The sequence below is a fragment of the Colossoma macropomum genome, unplaced genomic scaffold (genome assembly GCF_904425465.1).
Source record: "Colossoma macropomum unplaced genomic scaffold, Colossoma_macropomum, whole genome shotgun sequence".
NCBI lineage: Eukaryota > Metazoa > Chordata > Actinopteri > Characiformes > Serrasalmidae > Colossoma > Colossoma macropomum.
The window spans coordinates 31,456,721-31,483,349 of record NW_023494807.1 but is presented as its reverse complement, the minus strand read 5'-3'; the positions used below and the strand labels follow the sequence as shown (position 1 = coordinate 31,483,349).

Below are 26,629 nucleotides of genomic sequence, written 5' to 3'. Positions count from 1 at the left end.
TTATCTTAAAGCACAAATTAAGCATTTTCTTGCATTTTTTTTCTTACTTAAACTTTGGTGTAAAGCACTTTGAGCACACACATGTATGAAAAGCGCTTTATAAATTAAGTTATTGATATTATTATTATTATTATTATTATCATTATTGTTGTTTTTTTCAACATCATTTTTTTCAATCAGCATCATCGTCATCATCAGGTTTATAATATTCACCTACTGTCTTCCCATTACATCTGTGTATTTAGTGTATTTTTAAAAATTCTGAATCCTACCCAAGTAATTTCTAGTACTTCTCTAAATAATCATCATTGAATGTTGTGAGATTTACAGAATTACACTCCAAAGCTGGGTCCAAAACCACATACTATGTTAGAGAATTCTATACTACAGACAGTCTACTAAACTATTCTATACTGTACTACAGATACTATACTGTACTGTCCTATAAGCCAGATACTATACTATTCCATAGACACTACAATATGGATATTGTATATCCCAACTATACATACTATACTGATGAAGGCATTGCTAATAGCGATGTACTAATTCACTGTGGCATTATGGGGTTTTGGATGCACATTAGTGGTTTTCCCAGTCAAGTATGCCTGACTCAGATTCCCTGTTAATAACCAGTGTGTTAGAGAAGGGGAATCACCAAACTGTGCTGACCACAGCCCTCCCGGACCCCCAGTGTTGTATTTTTCTTATAGATATTTGATATAAAGTCCTACATGAATGAACATCATTAATATTAACGCTGTCACCAGTTAAAGGGGCAGATGCTCTCTTACCCGTCCCATCTCTCTGAGTTTGGTTAGCATCACTACAATAGTGGAGTTGTGCTCCCACAGCATCCTCCAGAAGTCCTCGGTGGTCTCGGCTAGAGGGCCCTGGGTGGCGATGTAGGCTTTCTGCTGCCTGTGAACACAAAAGAACCTCCATCAGATTCATCCACCTTTTACACACACTATTAGTCACATTCCTAGAGACACCCTGACTTCTGCTGGAATTTTCATGTGTGATTTTCTTTGTTACTTCACAAGCAAGAAAGGTAACAAATGCCTGTAAAGGTTTAGTTCACCACCAATCAGCTCTGTGCAAATGCTTTAGGTACATTAAGCTTCAACACCCAGCTGCATATTTAGCAGAGTGTCTCAGGTTTTGTCTAAATAATGATTTGTCGGTTTTCTTGGTCCCACTTCATATGAAGTGTCTCTAATAACTGTGTAGTTACATGTGAGCAACATACGCAACAACAATGTAACTACTAATGATTTAGTCACTGTTACAGATGGATTACAGAAGTACAGCCTATGTAATTACATGTGTATAAACTTCGGTTTTGCCTCATGTAATTACACAAGTGTATTGATACTCTACAGATCAGAAGTCTTTTCCAGCAGTAAAAGGAAGCGTGTTTTACATAACATTACATTTATGTTTTATGTAATTACTGTGGAATAACTGTGTTGTAAAAACATAACCTTATTACATCACATTGAATAATACCATTCTGTAATTACACTGTACCTACATAACAACTGCTTTAACTGTGTTAAAGTTTGTAATTACACAAGTGTATCTTAATAGTTGTAACAGCCTATTCGCTCTCATGTAATTACACAAGGGTAATAACACAAATGTAATTACATTTGTAATCAAACTGGAACAGCAGATTTTTTGAGACATAAAAAAGTATGTAATAACTATGTAATAACTTACATTTAAGACATTACTTACACTGTATCTGCCAGCTTTCTTAACATCTAGCTAGCATTTGTGTTGCTAGTGCTGTGACACTGTAACCAGTTTCAGCTTTAAACCATTCTGTCATGTGACAGAACAGCAGACATCCCCTTATATTAACATGTAACTTGTGTGACATTTAATTATATGTGTTGCATTTCCCCAAAAGCAATTTCTATATTATCACCCCTTTATTACACAGTAACTACAAAACAACTACACAGGAACTGTCCACTTTATTTAAAATGCCACTAACACTATACAGGAACGTTCCTGTGTAGTTGTTATGTAGGTACAGTGTAATTACAGAATGGTATTAATCAATCTGATGTAATTAGGTTACCTTGTTACAACAGTTATTCCACAGTAATTACATAAAACATAAATGTAATGTTATGTAAAATACAAATTACATTAGGCAAAACTGAAGTTGATACATAAATGGTAATTACATAGGCAACACTTCTGTAATCCATCTGTAATGCTGACTAAATCATTAATAGTTACACTGTTTCTGCATATGTTATTTATGTGTAACTATACAGTTATTAGAGACATTTAAAATAATGTGGGACCTTTTCTTTCGCAAACTATTGTTATTGTTTAAGACAACAGGTGTTGTGCTGGATTCCCCAAAGAATCTGTCTCACCTTCACATATACGCCCGTCAGATTACATTTACTGTGTACTTTTCTGTGTACATTTCTGTTGTTTTCAGTTTAAACGTCAAGATTAACAGTTATTTATAAGAAGAAACAACAGAAATGTGAACATTAACACAAATATAATTGCAAAGCGGAGTCAGCACAACACCTGTTATTTAGCTACCCAGTGAATTTGGTTCATTTTTATAGCTCTCACTAAGTTCAACTGTGCCCTGAACACATCTTGGCTGATCGCCAACATCTGGGCTAAGTGGAAAATTATGCAAACTTGACTTTTCGCTGAACTGTTGGTTTAATATGTTACGTTTTTGCTGATATGAATTAAAAACATTCTGAAAGGGAAGGCGTCCCCAAACTTCTGACAGATGGAATACACAGGACACATGATGTGTCCAGACCTTATAAGTCTTTAGGACCCGAGTGCCAAACATGAGGCCCACGAGCCAGATCAGGGCCTGTGACACAATCCTATCTGGCCCGCAAAAGCATTTTAATTCTCTGCTAATATTAGCCCATTTCACAGTGCACGGCACTCAGACACAGCAGTGCTGCTGGAGTTTTTAAGCACCTCAGTGTCGCTGCTGGACTGAGAATAGTCCACCAACCAAAAATATCCAGCCAACAGCGTCCTGTGGGCAGCGTCCTGTGACCACTGGTGAAGGACTAGAGGATGACCAACACAAACTGTGCAGCAGCAGATGAGCTATCGTCTCTGACTTTACATCTACAAGGTGGACTGATAAGGTAGGAGTGTCTAATAGAGTGGACAGTGAGTGGACACAGTGTTTAAAAACTCCAGCAGCACTGCTGTGTCTGATCCACTCGTACCAGCGCAACACACACTAACACACCACCACTGCGTCAGTGTTACTGCAGTGCTGAGAATGACCCACCACCCAAATAGCACCTGCTCTGTGAGGGTCCATGGGGGTCCTGACCACTGAAGAACAGGGTAAAAGGGGGCTAACAAAGTATCAGAGAAACAGATGGACTACAGTCTGTAACTGTAGAACTACAAAGTGCACCTATATAGTAAGTGGAGCTGATAAAATGGACAATGAGTGTAGAAACAAGGAGGTGGTCAGAATGTTATGCCTGATCAGTGTGTGTCTGTATTTTACTGCTGAAGTTTTGGTATGTAGTATTTTGAATAAACAACAGTCAGTTCAGTTTATAGCAAAGTTAATTAAAAACGAAATAAAAACATCCCCGGATTTGTTGAGATTTTTTAATACGGCTCTTTTAGTAGTTGAGTTTGACACCTCTGTTTTAGGAAGCTACAAAGAATGTACAGCGAAAAGCCAACATGCTCAATTGTATATAAATACAGCTGAATAAGAATATAAATATCAGTGGCACCACTAGGTGGCAGCAATGTGCCACAGTACGGAGAAAGGCTGAATCAAAGCGCAAGCTCACGTTTCTCTCTCTCTCTCTCTCTCTCTCTCTCTCTCTCTCTCTCTCTCTCTCTCCCCTCTCTCTCTCTCCCTCTCTCTCTCACACTCAGAGCCACGGGTTAGCAACTAATGAAGGTGCTGCGGGCGAAGCAATAACGTGGAAGCTGGAGATTAAAGTCTGCTCAGGGTCTTGTTCCGACAAATAAAGAAATGGCGAAGAAGAGGGGAGAAGAAAGGAGGAGAGACAAGAAGGAGCGAGAAGAGAAAAGGGAAGAGAGGGGAGGAACGGACTCTCCCGCCTCCCCTGCCACTCAGCGGCTCGTTACGGAGCGCTCACGCGCGCTCGCGCCCCTCTCGACAGCACGGAAAACACATGTCAGGGGCGCAGTGCCTTTCTCACAGCCGTCCACTCCGCTCACAGCACCGCACAGCCAGCAGCGAACACAATGATGGCTTAATTAAAAGATCTGCTGGGAAAGGCTCCGGTTTAAGTCAAATAACACTCGCTACATTACGCGTTTCTACCCCGGAGAGGGTTCCGCAGCAGAGCGGCCGCTGATTTACTTGCTTATGAATCGAGATGAACAGCATTTATGCTTTTTTTCCCCTCACCTGACGGTACAATGAATGAGTGCAGTAGCCTTAATGTTTACTAGCACTAATACGACATTTTAAACCCGTTAAACTCTAGACCTGCTATTACAATCTTAAAACACACCATTTTCAAAAAGGCTCTACATAGAACCATCCACAGCACGTTCTCCATCAATTTTAAAAGCACTTTCATGATGCAAACACCTTTAATCCCTTCTTCAAGGGTTCTTTAGCAAAGGAAATGGTTCTATGTAGAACCATGAACACTCAAAACAACACTTTGCATGATTAAATCGTTCGTTGTTTGGTGAAATGGTTCTTCAGATTGATGGAAGAACCTCCTCTGCTGTCACTGCAGACTGGCAGGGTCGCCTACAGAACAGCGCTAGTAGCTGTTAATGAACCACTACCCCTTGTAACTCAGTTCAAAGGGGCAAGGAGACACTCGAAAACAAGGGGTAGGGGTAAAAATAAGAAATGAGATTGGGCCTTATTGATTCTGTGAAACAGCAAAAATGAATGTTGCCCGCCTGTCAAGCAGGAGCGGCCTCCTCATCCCTTTTCATGCATTTCAACTCCCAGTTAAGCCGAGTCAGCTCCTTTTTCACCAGCTTCTTGTCTGAAATTTTCCGTTCCACCTTAAAAGGTGCAGCAGTTAAGACTAAAATCCAGCGCCTCAGCTTCTTGTTAGAATTTTCCCATTCCACCTTAAATTGTGCAGGGACGCTGTGCGAGCGGTCACTGTTTGGGGAGGGCCGATGTTTTCACAGGGCAGGACTAACAAAAACAGACAAGCTCGCATTGCAGCACACACCCAGAGGGGGCGTGGCTTCATTCTCTGATCAGGACGTCGTTACTCCACTATGTCTTTACACAGAAAATAGTTGTTTGCTGCTACATCAATGTTTAAAATGTCAAATATATCACCTTTGAATTAGCTACGTTGGCCTCACAGCTCAAGCGCAAAATTAAAGATACAAACCAGAAACATGTTTTGGCTGATTGACTACATTTGGCGTAAGCAGGGGGTCCTTAATTTGATTTTTGCCAAACTGCCACTTCAAACTTGGCCTAAGTAGGAAGCGCTTTGCGTGAACTGTTTGACAGATGTTTGTCAGATGGGTTTGAGGGTCTAGCAGCCTTGGCTTGGAAATGAATAGTGACTCTGGTGCAGGCGGAACATTTCAAAAACACTTCATTAAGGCACCTGCCGCACTGGGAATCACCGCAATTACACATATTTACACACTGAGTGGCTCTCTATGGAGCACATCATTAAGGTTTAATTCGATAGAGATGGGGGTCCCGGTGTCAAACCACCAGCCGTCGGCTTTGTACGCTCGATGACATTTCGTGCATCTCGGATTTCCTTTAGTGCTCACCCACATATAAGCACAACTACACATAGTTTGGAATAAAGGGCTTATGGGAAGGAACAACATTCTTTCTGCTCACTGTTGAGAAAGACTACTGTGATCACAGCGACAGAAAACATCATTTGTCGCTTTTTTCCAATAAAAATAAGCAATTAAAAAAGCCAATAAATAAAAAAGTACAGAGGTGGAGGTGCTGCTTTTTTATTTTGCATTTCCTTGAACCAGGAGGCCGTCCTGCGGCTCAAAAGGTCCTTCAAGCTTTACAACGCTCAGGCTATTCCAGCGACTGACATTGAAGGCACTCCAGCCCCAGCAAAGCAAGGACAAATAAACAACCACTGCAGTGTGATTGAAATGAAGCTCCGCTCTTCCACAGCACCCCTGGTGCCTATTCTAGCCTGTGGTCATCTACACAGCCTAGTGGAAGTATGTTCACTCCAATCGACTGAATGCTTCCCTTATCAGTAATCAGTTCTCGTACCGCAACCGCAGTTTTGAAAGAAGCCCGTGGTCTCACAAGGAGTGAGTTTAGTGCTGCTTCAGGCCTTTGACTTCATACACATGGAATCTGTGACTGCAAACATACATGCATTTGTGGAATCCTGCTGGTGTGGGTTCATGCAGTTTCTTCTCTAATAATAACTCACACTAAAGCTATCTTGAGCGCTTTTACTGTAGCAAAATCCAACGCTAACGAGGGCACGCCCCCTCTAAAACCCACCCCAGTTCCTTTAATCCATGGGCTTTTAACGTCCAGAGTACAAACGATAAGAAAAGCAAAACAGGCAAGTTAGAGAAACGCTATCCTTATACTTATTTTTGTACTGCACGTTATATTTCTATCGTTGTTTTAGTATATTTTATTATTTATCTTTACTACTTCTAATTATGCATCTGTAAATAGCGTTCATCAATACTCTTTACAGTACTTTGTGCTGCTGTAATAAAAGACTTAATATGTCTGTCTGTCTATCTATCTATCCTGCAATCCTGTCCTCTAATGCAGCTGTTTTCCCTTCGCAAAAGGAAACGTTAATTTTGTACTGCATTTAATGTCTTTTCTGCACCCACACTGTACATCAACTACTTAACTGTGGAGTTTTGGGGGCCTTTTCAGCCACACTTTTCATCCTTGTGCTAATGAAAGGCTTCATCAGACAATGCTAACGAGCTCACCATCACCCCTACTTTCAGGACGAGCAGTTTTTGTTCCCATCCTAATAAATCTAATTCTTCTTACAAGATCAGACAGGCCCCACAAACCACCTGTTCTTGATTCTAGTGACAAACTGCTTGAGAGAAGCAGGAAACAGTGTGTTTGAGGCTGCTACAACTCCAAAGCAAGAGTTCTCAGTTCTTTCGAGAGAAAACATCACGCGAGTGTCTTTTGTATCTGATCCAGACACGAAGGAGCTGTTGGGCATCACAGCCTGCTTAACTTAAGGACTTCCGTGCTAATGTACATCCCAGTAAAATACAATAAAGCTTAAAGGGCGGAGAGCCTTAACACTAGTGGTAAAGATATCAGCAATATACTGGATTTTGAGAGGGAAAACACTGTGAGCGAGTTAAAGCCAGATCCATGAGGTGCTTCACGTCTAAAACAAACACAGTCCGTGAGATGTTACCTGTAGCCGTCGATGCAGCTGGCGTTGATGTAGTCGGACCCCTCCACGCCCCGGATGGGCTGCAGGCACACACGCGAGGACTCGAAAGGCATGATGTTAACCAGGCGGTTCTTGAACTTGTTGCAGGGCAGGTTGGCGCTGATGAAGCGCGAGGTGTGGGCTTTGGAGTTGGCCAGTCTCTGCAAAAACAGGGGCAACAATTAGTCCTGGACAACATTGACAAAATTTTATATGATAATTTCCAAATACATCACAGGGTCAGGTGATACTTTTAGGTTAAATTTAAGTTAAACCAAACAGATCCTTACACAGCATCATCACAGTGTCACACACAGGAACTATTAATTTAGTTTTATGTCCAATAGTTTGTAGACATTCTTCAGAAATCAAGGGAGTTCGTCTCCCTTTGCTGCCTCTACTCTTCTGGGAAGGCTTTAAACTAGATGTTGGAACATTGCAGTGAGGATTTGATTGAGCATTAGTGAAGTCAGGTACTGATGTTGGTACTAGATGGAGCTCCATCAATCCAGAGAATGAAGTTCCACTGCTCCACAGCCCAATGCTGGGGGGCTTTATGCCCACGCTTGGCATGGTGACCCTAGGTTCATGTGGCTGCTCCAAAGTGTACTGATCGATGCTTTTCAAGCTGTGAGTGCTTAATAGCTGAAATCAGTTATTTGAAGGTGTGACTGGATATTTCTGGACATATATTGTACTATGAATATCTGGTGCCCACTTCTCACTAGCCTTCTGGACCAGTTTGCCCACCACGGAGCTTCCTGCTGTACAATGCTGCCCAGACTTGAACTATTTAATCACAGACATTGTTTCACCAGCCTCATAATATACTGAGCTCCTCTCATAATCACACAGATCATCACTGCAAGTGTCTAACAGTCACTGACGTTCATGGTTCTCTGTGATTCTCATCTAACAGCGGTTTTCACTGTTAACAGTGATTTTCTCAGGTCTGTTTCTCAGTGTTACTCTAACAATCATCAGATATCACTGCTTACTCTGTCCTATGACAGGCTGTTTTCTCCCCCTTTCTCTCTTTTTTTATATTTTACACTAACGGTCAAACCTTATTCTCTGTTCATTTTTCTCTTGTGTTATTTTGTTTGCTATCCGGTGTCGACCAGAGGAGGATGGGTTCCCCTTCTGAGTCTTGGTTCCTCTCAGTGTTTCTTCCTCTTGCTCTTAGGCAGTTTTTCCTTGCCACTGCCGCCACTGGCGACGCTCATGGGGGCTCGGACCTGGATTTTTCTGTAAAGCCGCTTTGTGACAACGCCTGCTGTAAAAAGCGCTGTATAAATAAACTTCGACTTGACTTGAATAGTTCTTTCAAAACAGGCAGGAGCACCCTAAAAGTAGCATGCATTCCAGTTTAGTCCTTGTTATCTTTCAATCTAAAGAATCAATATTGTTCAATATACAACTATAGACAATATATCACCTGAGCATAAGCCCGTGGACTAAAGGGGGCAGTGGAGTTCAACTTGCTCTGCATTACAGGGGCAGCTCTGTTAGACAGGAGGCTAGGACGATGACAGGGTGTGAATGGTGATGGAAGCGTGCTGTAGCTTGTTAGGCGGAGTGAATGAGAGTTAATCTGGACGTGTGCTGTAGTAGTGTGGGCTGCTGGCTGAAGCAGGCTGGCCGAGCGAGTGGAGGCGTGACTGGCAGTGAGAGAGCACAGATGGACAGGAGGAGAGAGTGGAGTGGAAACGGCTACACGCACACTGCTGCTGCACCAAATGCTGCTTTTACACTGCCACGGATAATCCTCCATTTCAATACAGATCATTTATCATCATCCATTATGATACATTCACTAATATATGTTTATATGACTGCCATCATGATACTATGTTTATATTACAAATGTAGCAGAAGGCAAAAGGTTTACAGAGCACCAGACTGGAAATATTAAGAGGCACTTTGTTTGTAAGTACATCCGAGATCAAACTCTAGCAGCACATCAAACATTTCCTAAGAGGTGAATCTGATTTTTTCAAAATTTCTCCATAATTTCATTGCTAAAGTGTAAACGAAGTCATTCAGAGTGGTTTGGTGTCAGAGGCTCCCTTGTAGACTCAGAATTGTTCTCACTGGTGGTTAAATCTGAAGAGTTTAGTGAGTTTATCAAGAGCTCCCTCACAGAAAGTCATTAAAGAAGAGTCTGAGATGTTGTTTTTATGATAGTTTCAAGAAGATTTTGGTTTCATGGTGGTTCTGAGGCAAAATAGTCCCCAAAGAAAACTTATTTTTTTCAGGTTTTTCACAATTTAACCATCATCAACATTCCATATTAAACACCTATAAAGCATGTTCATCTGTGTTTTTTTTTTTACAACTTTGTTTATGTTTCAGTGGCCACGTTAACATGCGGCCTGGTAATAATCCGACTAATAGCTCAATCGGAATAGAATACGTCTATGTAAACACCTTAATCGGAATAGTCTAGTCTGATTGAGGCCATTCGGAATACATTTTCTATCTGACTGATCGAGGTGGGTAATCCTGTAAATAATCCATTAAATAGAAGAATAATATCCGTGTAAACGCCTGTATCTGATTACATTCCCTATCGGAAAGTTTAAGTCCGTTCTGATCATGTCCGTTGCGTCATAGTGAAAGTTTATACCGTTCAACATGGCGGAGCAGAAACTGGTCTGCGGAGGAGACGAAGTTTATGCTCTGATCTTTAAAAGACGGCGGTGGGACGGACGTCCAGCTTATGTGTCTCAGAACACGACGTCTTCCTCTCGGCCTTCTTTAATAAGGACACGTGAAGGACGTTTTCCTGAGTCTGACATCATTTTAAAGCAACTAAAAACACAAGCACTGCTCACTGCTGCTCATCTCACTCTGACTGGACTCACGTGATGCTGGTTGTCATGGTAACGTCTACACTAAGTGGTTCTCTACACGAGCGTAATTTTGTATCTGATTACTTGTAGTGAGCATGTAAACGGAGATTTTCCATCAGATTGTTGAACAGAGTGAGAATAAACACCTCAGTCTTAATCTATAATCGGAATGTGTTCAATCAGATTGGCAAAAATGTTTGCAGGTAAACACAGCCAATGATTTCATTGTACAGAAAACTTGAAAAATTGGTGGAATTCCCCTTTAAACATAAACATCTTTGATTCTGTATTGTTGACCATTGAGTGATAAATGCCATGCTGTCTACGGTCTGACAAAAACTACCTTGCGTCTATGAAAGTGCTACATAAATAAAAATGATTAGGATTTATAATAATATACTATACAACAATACTTGTACTGCAACTATGAATAATAACAACAACAATAATTATGTTTTCTTTTTTAACCCCTTTAAATGGCCAAAGTTTAACTGCACACTTCTATAGTCTAAGAATAGCTCAACCAGTTTGCACTGAAGTCCTTATAGTTACTGAATAATAAGCCTTAGTATGTAAAAAGCCTGGGATTTTAAGGAGTTAACACCAGTGTTGCCAGTGTTGTTGTTTATTTGACCTCACTTGCCCTTCGTTTAGTTGTCTTTACTACTCTTAATAATACACTATGAAACCATACCTCTACTGCTACTACTAATAATAACTAATAATTTTGTTTTCATTATTAAAACTGGTGTTTCCAGTGTTGCTGTTTATTTATTTGACCTCACTTGTCCTTGTTTTGTTGTCTTCACTACTCTACAGTGTTGTTGCTTTAGCTGAAGGCAGGACGCTGCCCATTCCTCATGTGAACTGCCCTGTTGAGGCCAAGTGTGTGGGTGGGCTGAGTCACCTTGAACTCCAGCTCCATGGCGGTGACGGTATCTCCGGGCGGCGGCTGGCTGAGCTTTTGGATGTGGGCGTACAGGTTTCGGGCCGGTACCTCCGTGTTTCCGCAGGTGGCCGCCTCCAGCAGGGCTTCGTGAATAAACACATACTGATCCTCCGTCTGCACCATGTAGTTCCTCTGAGCACGCATGCAGGTCACGTGACCGTAGATGTCCACGGACTTCTCGTGCTTCATGCGCTCCAGCATGGCATCGATGACGATGAGGCAGCCGGTCCGACCCACTCCAGCACTGAGGGGGGAATGAAACGGGGTTAAAGGAGAATATGAGCCAAAAATATGAGAACAATACTGTTCAGTTAATGAACGTGGTATAGTGAATAAGATCACGGCTGTGATTTGGCTACAGTAGATCATCACAGCTGTGATGTTACTCACCAAACACACCATCTCAAGTGCACTATTGCTTTTATATGCATGTCTTTATGTACATATTATAAAGAAAGTAAAAGAAAGAAGCTCCAAACATTATTTGGAATTTCTTCCGCCAAAAAAAGTAGTCCCAATAGCTTAGAGTAATGCTGATACTTAGCAACTGGTGTACACAATCATATCTCGTTTTTCAGTTTTTGACATGATTTGAAAATGCCTGTTGCCCTTTACCTTGTGTGTAAATTTCATGATGAATGGACCAAAAGAAACGGCCCAAAAATACTTGGAAAACATTCTGGTTCCACTGACTTACATTAAAAGTTAAGTAAGTTTTTTCTTTCTCCTGTAAAGTTACCATTTGGAGATATGAGGTTTTCTAATGGCAGCGAAATGTTCTTATTTGCTTAGTAAAATTAAAGGTTAATATAAACAAACAAACAAACAAATATCTGGTTCTCCATATAAACACACTTTTTAGGATAAAGACATTTCACTTCAAATAATAAATACACGCGGCACCAAAAGGTGCAGTTAAAATCACAATTAACGGAAATGTTTCACTGTTTTTCATGCGATTATCTACTGTTAGGCCTTAGTCTGTGGACACACGGAGAAGCTTAAGGGGTTAACCACCAGAGACCCGAAAGGTTATCTCACTGACGGTCTGGCTCAGACGCACCGCAGTGACGGGTTAGCTCTGCGGCCGGATCTGCCTCGATCATTTTAAAGCAGCGCTTGTTGCAGCGAGAGCCTGCCGGACCAGCCGGCGTCTAAATAACGTGAGCCGACGTGCTGAAAAGGTCAGCGCTGAGCTGCGGTGTGTTTTCAGCTCACCTGCAGTGCACCACCATGGGCCCGGCGTCCGGAGGGTTACAGGCTTTCACCCTGCGCAGGAAGGCCAGGATGGGGGTCGGATATTCAGGCACTCCGTGGTCCGGCCAGGCCATGAACTGGAACTGCCTGACCTCGCGCTTCTCGCTGGAACCGTTCTGCTCCAGAAAAATGGACCAAAGTGAATTCAGGACATTTAAAAGCACATTTAAAAACAAGACGTTGACCACAGATTGAAAATAACCGGGAGAAATAATGAGGAATAAAAGGCAATTCAATTAAACAGTGAAGCTTAACCTACATTAAAACTCAACTAAATAATTATACAGAAGCTGGGATACAGTTATAAAATATAATGAAATAAAGATAAAAGAAATTATAAAGAGAACAAAGTCCATTCTGTAATATTTAAGTACATTTAATACATAGATATTCTATTTTATTTAGTATATACACTACTTATCGCGGCTGCTGGAAGAGAACCTCGCATCTCTATTTTTCAGTTTTTGATATAATTTGAAAATACCTGTTGTCCTTTATATTGTGTATAAATTTCACGATGAATGGACCAAAAGAAACGACCCAAAATCACTTGGAAAAAACTCTGGTTCCACTGACTTCCATTAAAAGTAAAGTGTGTTTTTTCCTTCTCCTGTAAAGTCACCATTTTGGAGATACAAGGTTTTCTTCCGACAGCAGCGAAATGCTTGTATATTACAAAACACACTTATTTTGTTCTACTTATTCAACACAATACTAAAAAATGAAGCAGAAAGTATTCAGAGCCCTACAGCTGATACTGATTTCCATTTTTTTGCACATTTCAAGCTATTTTTTTGCAGATATTTTAACAAAAATACAAAAACAGAGGTCAGTGGGTTTTTACCTTATAAAGCGCAAAAGTGCGCACGCTGTACGTGGCCAGCTCGACCGTGTCCAACATGGTCACCTGGATCATCCCGTAAGTCTCTGTGCCTCGAATAGGCCAGTACTGGTCACACTTTACCTGTTCAGAGAGGGGAGGGGTCAGAGAGAAGCTGTCAGAATAAAGTACATTTAAAAAAATGCCTGTCATAAACCACTTACAGCACAAATGTTCACTATTTAAATCTATTGTTTAAAATACAACCTATTACTGCGTTTCTGAAACCTCTCAATGAGTCTTCCAGGACAGCCTATTGAAACAGAAGGGGACGCCACCTGGCCTCATAACTCACAAGGACAAAAACTTCTCTGAATCCAGAGCAGAGCTGATAGAGGCCGGAGAGAAAAGCAGTGCTGTTTAAGAAGAGCACACAGTCTGATCTTCACATTAGAATTTCAAATTCTGCCTTTTTCTGCACGTCTTTCAAGTGAAACAATTAGAAAAGGACAAAGCGGATGTGACCAGATCATACATGGACACTACGCTGAAGAAACAGCCTGTTTAGAATTCATCATGGTTGTGATGTCACAGCCATGAACAATTTTACATATGACCACCCATTCAGCCTATCAAAGGGTAACCCCGCCCACTCAGCCTATCATAGTATAGCCCCAACCACTGTCTAAAGCAGTTTAGGCCCCACCCATTCAGCCTACAGCAGTTTAGCCCCACCCATTCAGCCTACAGCAGTTTAGCCCCACCCATTCAGCCTACAGCAGTTTAGCCCCACCCATTCAGCCTATTGCAGTTTAGCCCCACCCATTCAGCCTATTGCAGTTTAGCCCCACCCATTCAGCTACAGCAGTTTAGCCCCACCCATTCAGCCTATTGCAGTTTAGCCCCACCCTTTCAGCCTACAGCAGTTTAGCCCCACCCTTTCAGCATACAGCAGTTTAGCCCCACCCATTCAGTCTATTGCAGTTTAGCCCCACCCATTCAGCCTACAGCAGTTTAGCCCCACCCATTTAGCCCATTGCACTTTGGCCCCACCCATTCAGTCTACTGCACTTTAGCCCCACCCATTCAGTCTACTGCACTTTAGCCCCACCCATTCAGCTACAGCAGTTTAGCCCTGCCCATTCCAGTTAAAGTGCAGTGTAGCACTGGGTGGACCTACTGAAGTTATAAGAAAGTGATGAAACATTTTTCAGGTGAAAATGCTGAAATAAAATGTTGGATATCTGCCCTTTAATGGTGCTGACAGTGGGGGGTATGTAGATGTGTAAACAGTCACAGCTCTGTGCAGCATGTCGAATCACAGAGCAGGTCGAGGATTCTACATATGAGGCTATCAGTTTGTGTCCCGCCGCTGCTGAGTCAATAGACGTGCTCCTTTCACTCCGCCGTCTTCCTCTGCTCCATGTTCCTTTATCTCCAATCTGACCTTCCGTCCATCATCTCAATCTGAGAGCGCAATTTCCTCAGGCTGAGGAACCGCAGCCGCCGGCTGGCAGGCGTGACATTTCGGAGGTGAGGAGGACGGGCCGTCCGCTGGTTTCTGACCTGCTGCCGTACAGCAGCGCGTGTGGGAGAGGGCAAACACGGACAGCGAGGCGAGACCAGCCTCACACAACTATAAAGTTCTTACTGACATTTTTCCAACAGGCTTTTAGGTGGAGTGAGGACAGTCATGAACCATTATAATGTAGCACCCATGAAAAACGGTATTTTTAATGTGCTATTTGTACTATTGGACAGTTAGCCTGAACAGAAAATGGTGCTGTTTTTTTATTTATATGTATATTGTGTCAAATGATGCTTTTGATGATGTTTTTTTACAGTTATTTTTAAAGGGATAGTTTCATGAAAAATGCTAACGCTGCTCACAATGAATGAAAATAAACAGTCATCGAACAACATTGTGTAAATCCCATCATGCTGAACTGTGGTTTCTAGCTTCATAACAAAGTCATAACAATAAGAAAGTATCATAGTGGCATCTTATAATTATGACTTGCTATCTCATAATATTGAGGTAATATCTCATAATTATGACTTAGTGTCTCGAAATTATGACTTACTAACTCATAATAATGAGATTGCATGATATGGAAAATGTTTCTCATAATTTTGACTTGGTATCTCATAATTATGACATTATCTCATTATCATTACTTACTATCTCATAATATTGAGATAATATCTCAATTTTAACTTAGTGTCTCATAATTATGACTTGCTAACTCAATAATGAGATCACGTTATAGGGAGAATGTTTCTCATAATTTTGACTTAGTGTCCATAATCATCACTTATTATCTCATAATTATGACTTGCTATCTCATAATATTGAGGTAATATCTCAATTATAACAGTGTCTCATAATTATGACTTGCTAACTCATAATAATAAGAACTCATGATATGGAGAATGTTTTCATAATTTTGACTTGGTATCTCATAGTTATGACTTATTATCTCATAATTACAACTTAGTATCTCATTATAATGACTAACCATCTCATAATCATGACTTAATATGTCATATTTATGATTTAATTACTCAATAATGATGGCATTTTTTTCATTATTATGAGATCTTAAGCTTTAATTATGAGATACTAACTCGTAACTATGAGATAGTGATTCATTATTATGAAAATCTTATTATTGTGACACATTACATTGTGTTTTTGTTCCCAGACAGCAGAAATAGGCTTCCACATTTGTGTGTACTTGTGATCAAACTCTTTTTTCCAGCAAGTCTGTTGCAACTGATTCATTTTACGTCTGCATTCATTTCCTCACTACAAGTTAATGTAGCCAAGTCTAATTTACTGGTGTAACAGCTAATGACTACAAATACACTTAAACAGTTATCGAGCACCGCCAACAACTAAAACAGCAGACTCACTCTTGACTTCTCCTCTAGTCTGGTCATCATAACGATGGTGCTGGTCCTCTGCTCCCACACCATCCTCCAGAAGTCACTCAGCGTCTCGGGCAGTGGGCCCTGGGTGGCGATGTAAGCGTTCTGCTTACGGTAGCCGTCGATGTAGTTAGAGTTGATGTAGTCGCTACCTGGAACAGCTGCAGTGAGAGTGGAGAGTTTAATAAGCACACAGTGGCTTCGGTCACCCGAACAAGTGTTTAACAAGCTATAGGTAAAACATACCAGCTGCCGTTTACAGTGTGTCAAAATATCATGATGAATGGATCAACAGAAACGGCTCAAAATGACTTGGAATAAATTATTATTATTATTGTTAGATATTATTATTACTCCATTAAGTTCCATTAAAAGTTAAGGACGTTTTTCCTTCTACACTCTTAAAAATGATGGTTCTTTGCGGGTTATTTAGTGAAGAAAGTGGTTCTGTATGGAACCATAAACACTCAAAGAACTCTTTGCATGATTAAAGGGTTCTCTGCATGGTGCAACGGTTCTATACAGAACCACTGTCTTTACAGAAGAACCCTTGAAGGTTGATGGAGAATGTGTTGTATATGCCTCCATGTAGAAACCTTTCAAAAATGGTTCCGTATGGCACCAAAAAGGGTTCTGAGGTGACGATGTCGAGCTTGTAACTATACAAGAACCCTTTTTGGTGCTAAATAGAACCATATATAACACAGGTTGACGGTGAATGTGTTGCATATGGTTCTATACAGAACTTGTTACGATGTCAAGCTTTTAATAGAAGTGTTATATAGAACCCTTTACAAGAAGGTTCTACACAGAACCATCTATAGCACATTCTCCTTCAAGCTCACAATGCAAAGAACCCTTTAATCATGCAAAGGGTTCTTTGAGTGTTCATGGTTTCATATAGAACCATAATTCTAATTAAGGAACCCTTGAAGAACCATCTTTTTTAAGCGTGTACTGTAAAGTTACCTTGTTGTAGATATGAGGTTTTAATATCAAGTAAGTCATCAACTCTCACCGTCCACTGAGGTCAGGACGACTCTGGAGTGGTCGTAGGCGATGACGTTAGCATAGCGGTTCTTAGGCTTGTTGACCTCCATGTTGGAGTTCTCCCAGGTGAACTGCTGGCCGGGATCGATGGACTGCAGGGAGGAGAGGGAGAGGTAAAGAGAAAGAGGGAGTGAGTGAGGAAACGTAACCCTTGTGTGGTGTTCAGGTCTGTACCATTTTCAATGTTTACCAAAAGAAAAAAATTATGCAATTCATTAAAGCAATAAGACACCTGAGGCTGTGGGTTACTGCGATTTCATCACGGGAAGGGGGTTCTTAGGCACAACAAGTGGAGCGCCTAAAACTCCCTTACTGTTACAAAATCGCAGTAACCCACAGCCTCAAGTGGCTTATTGCTTTTATAAGATGGCGGCCAACATAAAATATGATAAAAACATGACTTTTCTGAAAATAATTTAAGGTATTATTAATAATAATTGACATAAACAAGTACTCTGCCAAGAAATGTAGTTCCTTTGCAGTACGGTATCGTTGCCAAGCAACCATGGACAGCTGAATGAGGAGAGCATTCGGTCGCCCATCGCTGTATACTGCAGTCATTTCAGGAATTTTTTTAAGATTTTAAGATTTTCGTATAACAATGAACTTATGAAAATACAGCACTGTTTAATGCAAAAACTTTCGCTTTTATAAGAACTTTTTGGTCACTAAATCACCATCACGAGTCTCATTTAGCGCCAATCCAGCGGCGCCCTCTTCTCATGCTGGGGCTGAATCGCAAACGGCTCTCTGCTCCCTACATAGTGCACTACGTAGGAGTTTAAATACTGGATCCTGCAGCCCAACAGAGCAAAATACAGCTAAGAAACAGTCATTTGGGACTCAGACACATCCACACTCGATAAATGATGCACTGTTTGGCTGTAGAGGCTAGAATTTCTAAACTTTCATAGCTAGAACACTATTTAGGGAGTACGGAGCCGTTTGGGATTCAGCCTGGGTTTGACGTGACTTCTGACTGAAACACGGACTTTTGAAGCATTTTAATTCATTCAAGTGACATTTGTAGACTTTTATACTGCAGTTTTACAGTTAATCAGACTGTAAGTGCTTTAATTCAAGCCTGTGATATTAATGATGGAGCTGTTTAGGCTGTTGGCTCTTTTAGTCTGTTAGCTAGCTGACCAGCCCGGTTCTAGTTAAGAACATAAGTCGTCAGCCCCTCAGTTTAAACACAAAACAGGTTGTTACTTCATCAGTACACTCGGTGCTCCATGTGAGCAGCATGAGAGTCAAAGACTATTCCATTAACAGCAGTTGGGTTTTTCATGCTGTGGCGCAGTGATACAGAGTTCAGTCACTGTGAGGCGGTCAGGTGTGGTTATATCATGGATTTTACAGCAGCTTTGAACACAGCTCAGCCAATCAGATTTTAGGACCGGAACTATCCGTTTTTATAACATTATTTGAACCTCAAATTTCTTGGCCTTTGCTCATTTTCTGTGAAGAACATATTAAATAACCCATCTATATCACACATGTGGTGTTGGCTCAACCCGCGGGGAGTAAAAGTGTGGAGGTGCTGTGTCCTTCACTCTGTTCTCCTCCTACATGGCCTGCTGTTAGTGCGTGTGTGTCTGTGTGTGTGTGAGGGTGGACAACATGGACAGGCTGCTGACTGGTTACAGCTGCTAAAGGAGAACCCTACACTGGACACTTGTGATATTTTAAACATCTGGTATTTTTACATAAATTGTTATTGCTGTATTGATTTAAATAAACAATAATGTGGTGGGTCCACCAGACCACTGAGGAACACACACACCAACACCACACAAGGGTTAAAAGAACAGAACTCATGTATTCTGCTCAGTGCTTTCAGGAAAAGGCCTTATTTATGTTGTACAGGATCCGCTCCCCGGCACACCGCAGGACCAGAATCCACCTTCAGGAGAGGCTTTGTTTCTATAGCAACCCGACACACTGAAAGAGCGACGCAGAAGGAGCAGGGATGGAGCGCGGAGGATTTCCAGTCTCCCACAGAGCACAGTAAAAGAGGTGGGCAAGCACAAGCCCCCGAATTAAAATTCATTTCCCACCACTTCACTTTACAGACAGAGCAAAACGCCACGGTAACAGTGACTCCGTCAAACAAACGTCACAAAGTGAGCTCAGGAACATCTCAGACGGGGGGGCACATTCAGACGGCTCATAAGACCCAATTAATATCCATCGGGGGAAAATAATATTTCTCCCTCACTGTTATTCGTCTTTTTAAAAACTTTATTCTAAACTTTCACCTCTTTTTCAACACATTCACCATAACTGCAGCTTCTTATTACTGAATTTACTTTGTATTGTTGTGTAGCACTTCAGCCAGTGTCTGTTAATTTATACACAGAGAGAGAGAGAGAGAGAGAGAGAGAGACTGAAAGAGAGAGAGTAGAGAGTGTGAAAGAAAGCAAAAGAGAGTGGCGAGAGAGAGAGTAAGAGAGTGTGAGAGAAAGCAAAAAAGAGTAGAGAGAGTGAGTGTGAGATAAGAGTAAAAGAGAGATAGAAGAAAGAGGGTGAAAGAGCGAGAGAGTGTGAGATAAGAGTAAAAGAGAGAAACAGAGAGAGCGAGTGAGACAGCAAAAGAGAGAGGAAAGAGAGACAGAGACATAGACAGAGAGACACATAGAGAGAGGCAGAGACATATACAGAGAGATACAGACATAGAGAGAGACAGAGAGACACATAGACATAGACAGAGTAAGACATATTTTTATGTATGTATATATATATATATATATATATATAGAGAGAGAGAGAGAGAGAGAGAGAGACAGATAGAGAGGCACTGCTGGACAGGTCCAGCATATTCAGCAGTGAACTTACAGAATAGAACATGAATGTGAGCTCTGCTGCAACAGTGCCGAAACCTGAAACACACACGACTCAGAGAGAGCTTTCACACACACACACACACCCACACACACACCAAACCAGCCTAAATCTGTGGAGTTCAGTCACCTCAAACACACCACACACTGTACCGCACACTGCTGTCTACAAACAGGGCCCAGCACATCAGCACAGCTAGAACAGCAGAGACAGTCTTCATACAGCCGTCTGTCTGAACACCTGCACATGTTTACATGTAAAGCGCCATCACGGAACTCCTCACTGAGAGACTCTCCACAGATACAGACGCTATAAGAGTGGCGCTTCAGATCGATCACACCGTATGACCTTGTTAGAGATAACAGAAGTTCACATAGTGACAAATCATGTATATCTGTGTAACATCAGCATAAAAACTAAACCCAGCATTACATCTGTGGATTACAACTCAGTGTTTATTATTATTCTTAATATTATTATCATTATTATTATTATGGAGTTTGTATTACTATTACAGTTAATTCTGAGTATGTGTTTTAGCAATAATCTTCACTACTTATCTTCTCTGCTATTCTTTGTTAAGTATTATTATTATTAATATTATTATTATTATAAGAAAGGCTATTTTAAGACTATTTTATTATAAGAAAGACTACTTTAGACTTTACCAAATGAGATCAGCCTCCAAGATTAAGGCATTCCTGTCACCCCAAGGATATTACTATATAAAAGGTCATCCACGCTTTTATTACATCTCGCTCAGACTACTGCAACAGCTTGTATTTGGGTGTTAGTAAATCCTGAATAGCTCGTTTGCAGTTAGTCCAAAACGCGTCAGCTCGTCTTCTCACAGGCACAAAAAAAAGGACCACATTACTCCCATTTTGGCATCCTTTCACTGGCTTCCTGTATACTATAGGATCCAAAATTCTCCTATTTGTTTTTAAGTCATTAAATGGAGTGGAACTGTCCTACATAGGAGATCTGCTTCAACTCTATCCAGCGTCCAGGTCCTTGAGGTCATCAAATCAGCTGCTACTGAATGTGCCACGGTCCTGGCTGAAACACCAGGACATTAGGTCTGCACCCTCTACTGATGCTTTTAAGTCTAGATTAAACACCTATTTTTATCGATCAGCTTTGTCTCTGTAAACTGATCGCTGCTGTGTTTATGTTTTGTTATACATTAGATGTTGTCCTGTTTCGTCCTTTTGAATGTGTTCGAATGTGCTTTTAAACAAATATTAACTTACTTACTGTCTGATATTTGACCCAGTTTGAGGCAGGTTTTTTGATGATTTTGGCAATTGCTAATTGGTGTACATAAGCTTCTATTACCTGTTAGCTACATTAGCCACTGCAAAACTAAAGAAGTACATTTCAGGCACCAATCACGTCTTGGCTGATCCTCTACATCTAAGGTAAACTGAGTAAATTCTATTTTTCGGTGAACTAGTCCTTCACTGGAGACTAGAGATGTCACCCTGAGGCCTTTCTCGTAAAGAACGCCCACCCAGTCGGGGCTGATTTAGATGTACTGACTCCACACAAAGTCCTACAGAAGCTTGTTTGTGCGTATTTGCAGTGGAGGATGAAAGACGCTGTCTGTCCGCTCCTCCCCGAGGCCAGTATCGAGTTCTTTATTCGGACCGGGCCGGATTACCCCGGGGGCCGGAGATGGCCCCGTTTCTCTTTCTGTCGTAAAGGCCGTCGCCCTCGGCTCCGGTGACAACGGCTCGTATCCCGGCATCGATCTCTGGCGATACGCCGCCGCCTGCTTTACTCGCTCAATAATGTCACGGAGTCTCTTGTTATTCGGCATTGATCTGCCTGCTCCGGTCCACTCAGTGTCCATCAACACGCCGCCTTTGGCCCTCAGCTGATCTGGGATAAGGAAGCATCTGTTTTGTGTGTATTTACGTCAACAACACTTCTTCCGCTCTCACACTCTTATTACGGAGGTGATGATTCAGTTTCACAATGTTATATTCGATTATGATCAATTAATAAATATCACATATATAACATGATATATATATAATAGAGCAATGTTATAGCTGTTTATAATTAAAAAAAAATTCAACAAACTAAGAATACCATTCAACTGCATAGATTTTGGAATGTGATAATCATTTATAATCATAATACTCTCAATAAACTATAATAAACTAACAGATATTATTCAATTGTATTGATTTTCGAATGTTATACATACGTACATACATCATCTAAACCGCTTATCCTTCTGGGTCATGGTGGGGTGCTGGAGCCTATCCCAGCTGTCATTGGGCGGAAGGCAGGATACACCCTGGACAGGTCGCCAGTCCATCGCAGGGCAGACAGACATACATACACACTCACACCTAGGGGCAATTTAGCATGTCCAATCAGCCTGACTGCATGTTTTTGGACTGTGGGAGGAAACCGGAGTACCCGGAGGAAACCCACGCAGACACGGGGAGAACAGGCAAACTCCACACAGAAATGACCCTGGTCACCCGGCCGGGAATCGAACCCAGGCCATTCTTGCTGTGAGGCAACAGCGCTACCCACTGCGCCACCGTGCCGCCCCTCGAATGTTATAATATCATAATTAATTAGAATAATATTCGACAAACTATTTGTATTATTTAACTGCATTGATTTTTGAATGTTGTAATAAATCATGAGCAATTAAATTAACATTCACTTCAATTAATTTTCAGTCAAATAATTAAATTAACTACACAGTATTATAAACTACCACGTTACAGTTCTAAACTATTCTTCGTCATGTTCTATGCTCATATGTCTATAACTATTAAAGATAGACAGACAGACAGACAGACAGACAGACAGAAGACATAGACAGATAGACAGACAAACAGACAGACAGACAGATATAGATAGATACATAGATAGATAGACAGATAGATAGACAGATAGACAGACAGACAGATAGAGGCAGATAGACAGACAGACGTACAGATATAGATAGATAGAATAGAGACAGATAGACAGACAGACAAACAGACAGATAGATAGACAGACATAAATAGATATATAGATAGACGGATAGATGGATAGATATACACAGATAGACAGACAGATAAAAACAAAATAAATAAATATAATTAATTTTATTATTTACTGTATTTGCTGTACTGTGTTGTTGGATGTCGAGTCTCGCTCTGTTGTGTACTTTTCCTATGATAACTCAGAGCACCGAGTCTTGTTTAAGTCACTATGTGTGGAGTACGTCAGTCTCTCGTGCTGCGGTTGGACGGTGCAGCTGTGTTCGGACGGGACGGCAGTAAAGTTTTCCTGACTCCTGATAAAGTGCAGCTGTTTCTGAAGAGCAGTCTGAGTCCCGCAGAGTGATTTACTCCTAATGAGCCTTTTTAAACCGCCATAAAGACGAGGAGACGTTAGGAGGCGATGAGATTAACGGTTCTCTCTGATGAAATCGCTCTCAAAAGTAAACAGAACGCGCTCGGCGCTCGATGAGCGCAAAATTGCTGCACTGAGGGCTTGATGTGATAAGTGTCGCCGATTTATCTGCCAACGTCTCGACGTCAGGGAAGAAACACTTAGCCTGCAGTAAAACATGTTACATGCGCGTTAAGGTGAGCTTCCGTCTTAAGCTAAGCTGCAGTCACACTACAGCACTGCGGTTCAGGTCACCTTGAATTAAACACGGAAATGTGAAATCTTCTGTTTTGGCACTGTCGGAAAAAACAAACACAAACGTTAAGAGAAAATGCACTACAGATAAATGTAGCAGAGAACGTGGTGCAGATACATTTTAGCAACTGTAAATTACCGGTTACTAGTTATTTAACCATATTATCAGTAAATATCGGTGAAATAACAGCTGTATAGTGTCTCCACAGCCACCTGCACCACACGATTACAGTGATGCAGCTGTTATTCTCCTGCATACTTGCAGTAATAAGCCAAGAAAGTGAAATATAGAAGTTTTTATATAAGAACTGTAGTAGAAATGTAACTCAGTAGCCAGGAATTTACTTTAAATTTGGAAATGAGAATAAAATTTCAGCCCTATAAATATGTTCTATTTAATTATTCAGCATGTTTTGCACTGTATACGCACAGAATCTCTCAGGTACTTAATTTTAATGCAAATATACATTTTACAGACAGTTTAACTTCGCTTATAATTTGCACAAACAAGACCAAAAACCCACTTCTGGGAATCGATAAACCATAGACTTTTTGCCAAGACGTCAATATAAAACTTTAATAAAATTAGTTTTAAAATATTTACACCCTTTGCTCTCATGTTCCATACTGTGTGGCACAGCTCAATGTCAATCTCACAGTAATTTGCCAAGCTTAAAATTGGTGACGCTCTCAAGGGCGCCCGCTACTGTTCTGCAGTTGTCGTGTTTTTGTCTAGGAACAGGAAGCGGCTAGGCTCCGCTTAAAGGGGAATTCCACTGATTGTTCAAAATTCTGGCAGCATACAATCACAGAAATGTAAACAGAGTCATTCAGAGTGGTTTGGTGTGAAATGGTTCAGATGTCTTTACAGTGGTGGTGATAGGAACCAGGGGTCGCCATGACTACAACACAGATATAGACATTTTATTTACTATCCAGAACCACCAGTGAACCTACACGAGTCTTCTGAGCTTATATGGAATGTTGATGATGGAAAAATAGTAGAAAATTGGAAAAAAATAAGTTTTATTGGGGACTATTCTGCCCCTCCACAGGGACTGTGATGTCTAAAACACCAGGCACCATATTAATAATCAATTCATATAATAACTTTCTGTGAGGGAGCTTTTAGAGGTGGACATCTGGTTCCTATCACCACCACTGTGAACAGTTCTGACTCGGTAAGTTTATCTAGAACGGAGCGTTTCACACCAAACCACTCTGAACGGCTCTGTTTACATTTAATCATACAGACATTTTTAAAAAGTGCTGGAATCTCCCTTTAAACTGGCTCAGCCTAAGCACTTAGAATTTAGCCTGAATCTTCATTTCTACTGAATCAAATGTAAATTTGCTTCCATAAAAACCTGCTGTGACTGGGCCTTTATGCAGCACCAGCAATGCTTTCAGAGAAAAACAGCAGAAGCAAAAAAACCCAGCGTGGAAGCAAACACACTGTTAGCTGTCACCGCCTGGCCTGACGAGCCTGAGAGACACGGATAATGACAGAGGCAGGAGAGGCAGGAAAAAGCCGTCAGCTCCAGCCTGACACTCACACTCAGTCTCGTTACGGGCGAAGTGCCGTATTAGCTGCTGCTCTTGTCACGCGACAGCTCAGGTGCACGCGCTGCACACAGCTCGGAGCTGGAGGTGTGAGCTTCACAGTACAAACAAACAGCAGAGCAGCAGAACCGCATGAATTCATCTCACAGAGGAGGAACACGCCACTGGAAAACCAGCAGCTACTGCTCTGAGCGCCACTGTCTGTCAAACACGTTGGAACATCTTGCTTTTCAGCATGTTTTTAATACATATTTCGCTGCTGTCGGAAGAAAATCTCGTATCTCCGAAATGGTAACTTTACAGGAGAAGGAAAAAACATACTTCACTTTCAATGTAAGTCAATGGAACCAGACGTCTTTCCAAGTCATTCTGGGCTGCTTCTTTCAGTCCATTCTTCATGAAATTGACACACAGTGTAAAGACCAACAGGTATTTTCAAATGATATCAAAAACTGGAAAACGACAAAAAACGGAGATACAAGGTTTTCTTCCGACAGCAGTGATAAGCGTGTTTATTTATTGGTTTAACATAGAAAATAGAACCGTTTAACAGAAAGCTGTTTTGAGGTGAGCATCTACAGCAGGGCTGTATCTCTGACCTCAACTAGAGCACAATTACGATTCTTTAGGAACCGAATCAGCGTGTCATGGAATATCAAGCAGCACCACATTTCAGTGATCACCAGATCCAGGATGTGACCTAGCTTGTGGGTAGAGCCGCCCACGTGATGCTTCAAGTCAAACGTCTCTAGACGTCTAATGAATTCTAATGCATTACTGTCTAATGGATTATCAATATGACAGTTAAAGTCCCCAGAGAGAAGAGTCTTAGAGTTTGTGGACATGCCTGATAACAGTTCTGTCAAAAATGTACTATTGTGCTTTGGAGGTCTTTATATTACAATTAGTAACATAGAAGTATCACTAAAAAGGCTGATTGCAACATATTTCAAAGACATAAATTCACCAATTGAGGTGTTTTTGCAGTTAAAGTCACTATTATAAACGCAGGCCACTCCTCCTCCTCGTCTGCCCATCTTACTGTATGCATAAATCTATAGTTTTCAGGAGCAGCTTCAGGTAAAGTGCCATTGTCATTGAGCCATGTTTCCGTTAGAAACATAAAATCTAGCTTATGCTCTTTAATATGATCTGGAATCAGCAGTGTTTTGTTATTTAGTGACCTTATGTTGTGCAGAGCGAGGTTTAATTTTCTGCTCACTACACTGTGAGTTTGGGAGGGACTAGTTTAGGGGGGACTAGTGTTTTA

The 26,629-nt window shown here is 41.2% G+C and overlaps 1 protein-coding gene across 1 annotated transcript in view; it reads right to left on the bottom strand.

The window, feature by feature from the left end:
• The window catches only part of ptprfb (protein tyrosine phosphatase receptor type Fb), a 240,049-nt gene that overhangs the window by 10,335 nt on the left and 203,085 nt on the right, over positions 1 to 26,629 (bottom strand). The window contains 7 exon segments of the mRNA XM_036556368.1: positions 795 to 921; positions 7,410 to 7,588; positions 11,190 to 11,475; positions 12,450 to 12,604; positions 13,333 to 13,452; positions 16,225 to 16,400; positions 17,258 to 17,381. Coding sequence (XP_036412261.1) covers positions 795 to 921; positions 7,410 to 7,588; positions 11,190 to 11,475; positions 12,450 to 12,604; positions 13,333 to 13,452; positions 16,225 to 16,400; positions 17,258 to 17,381 — 1,167 coding nt within the window.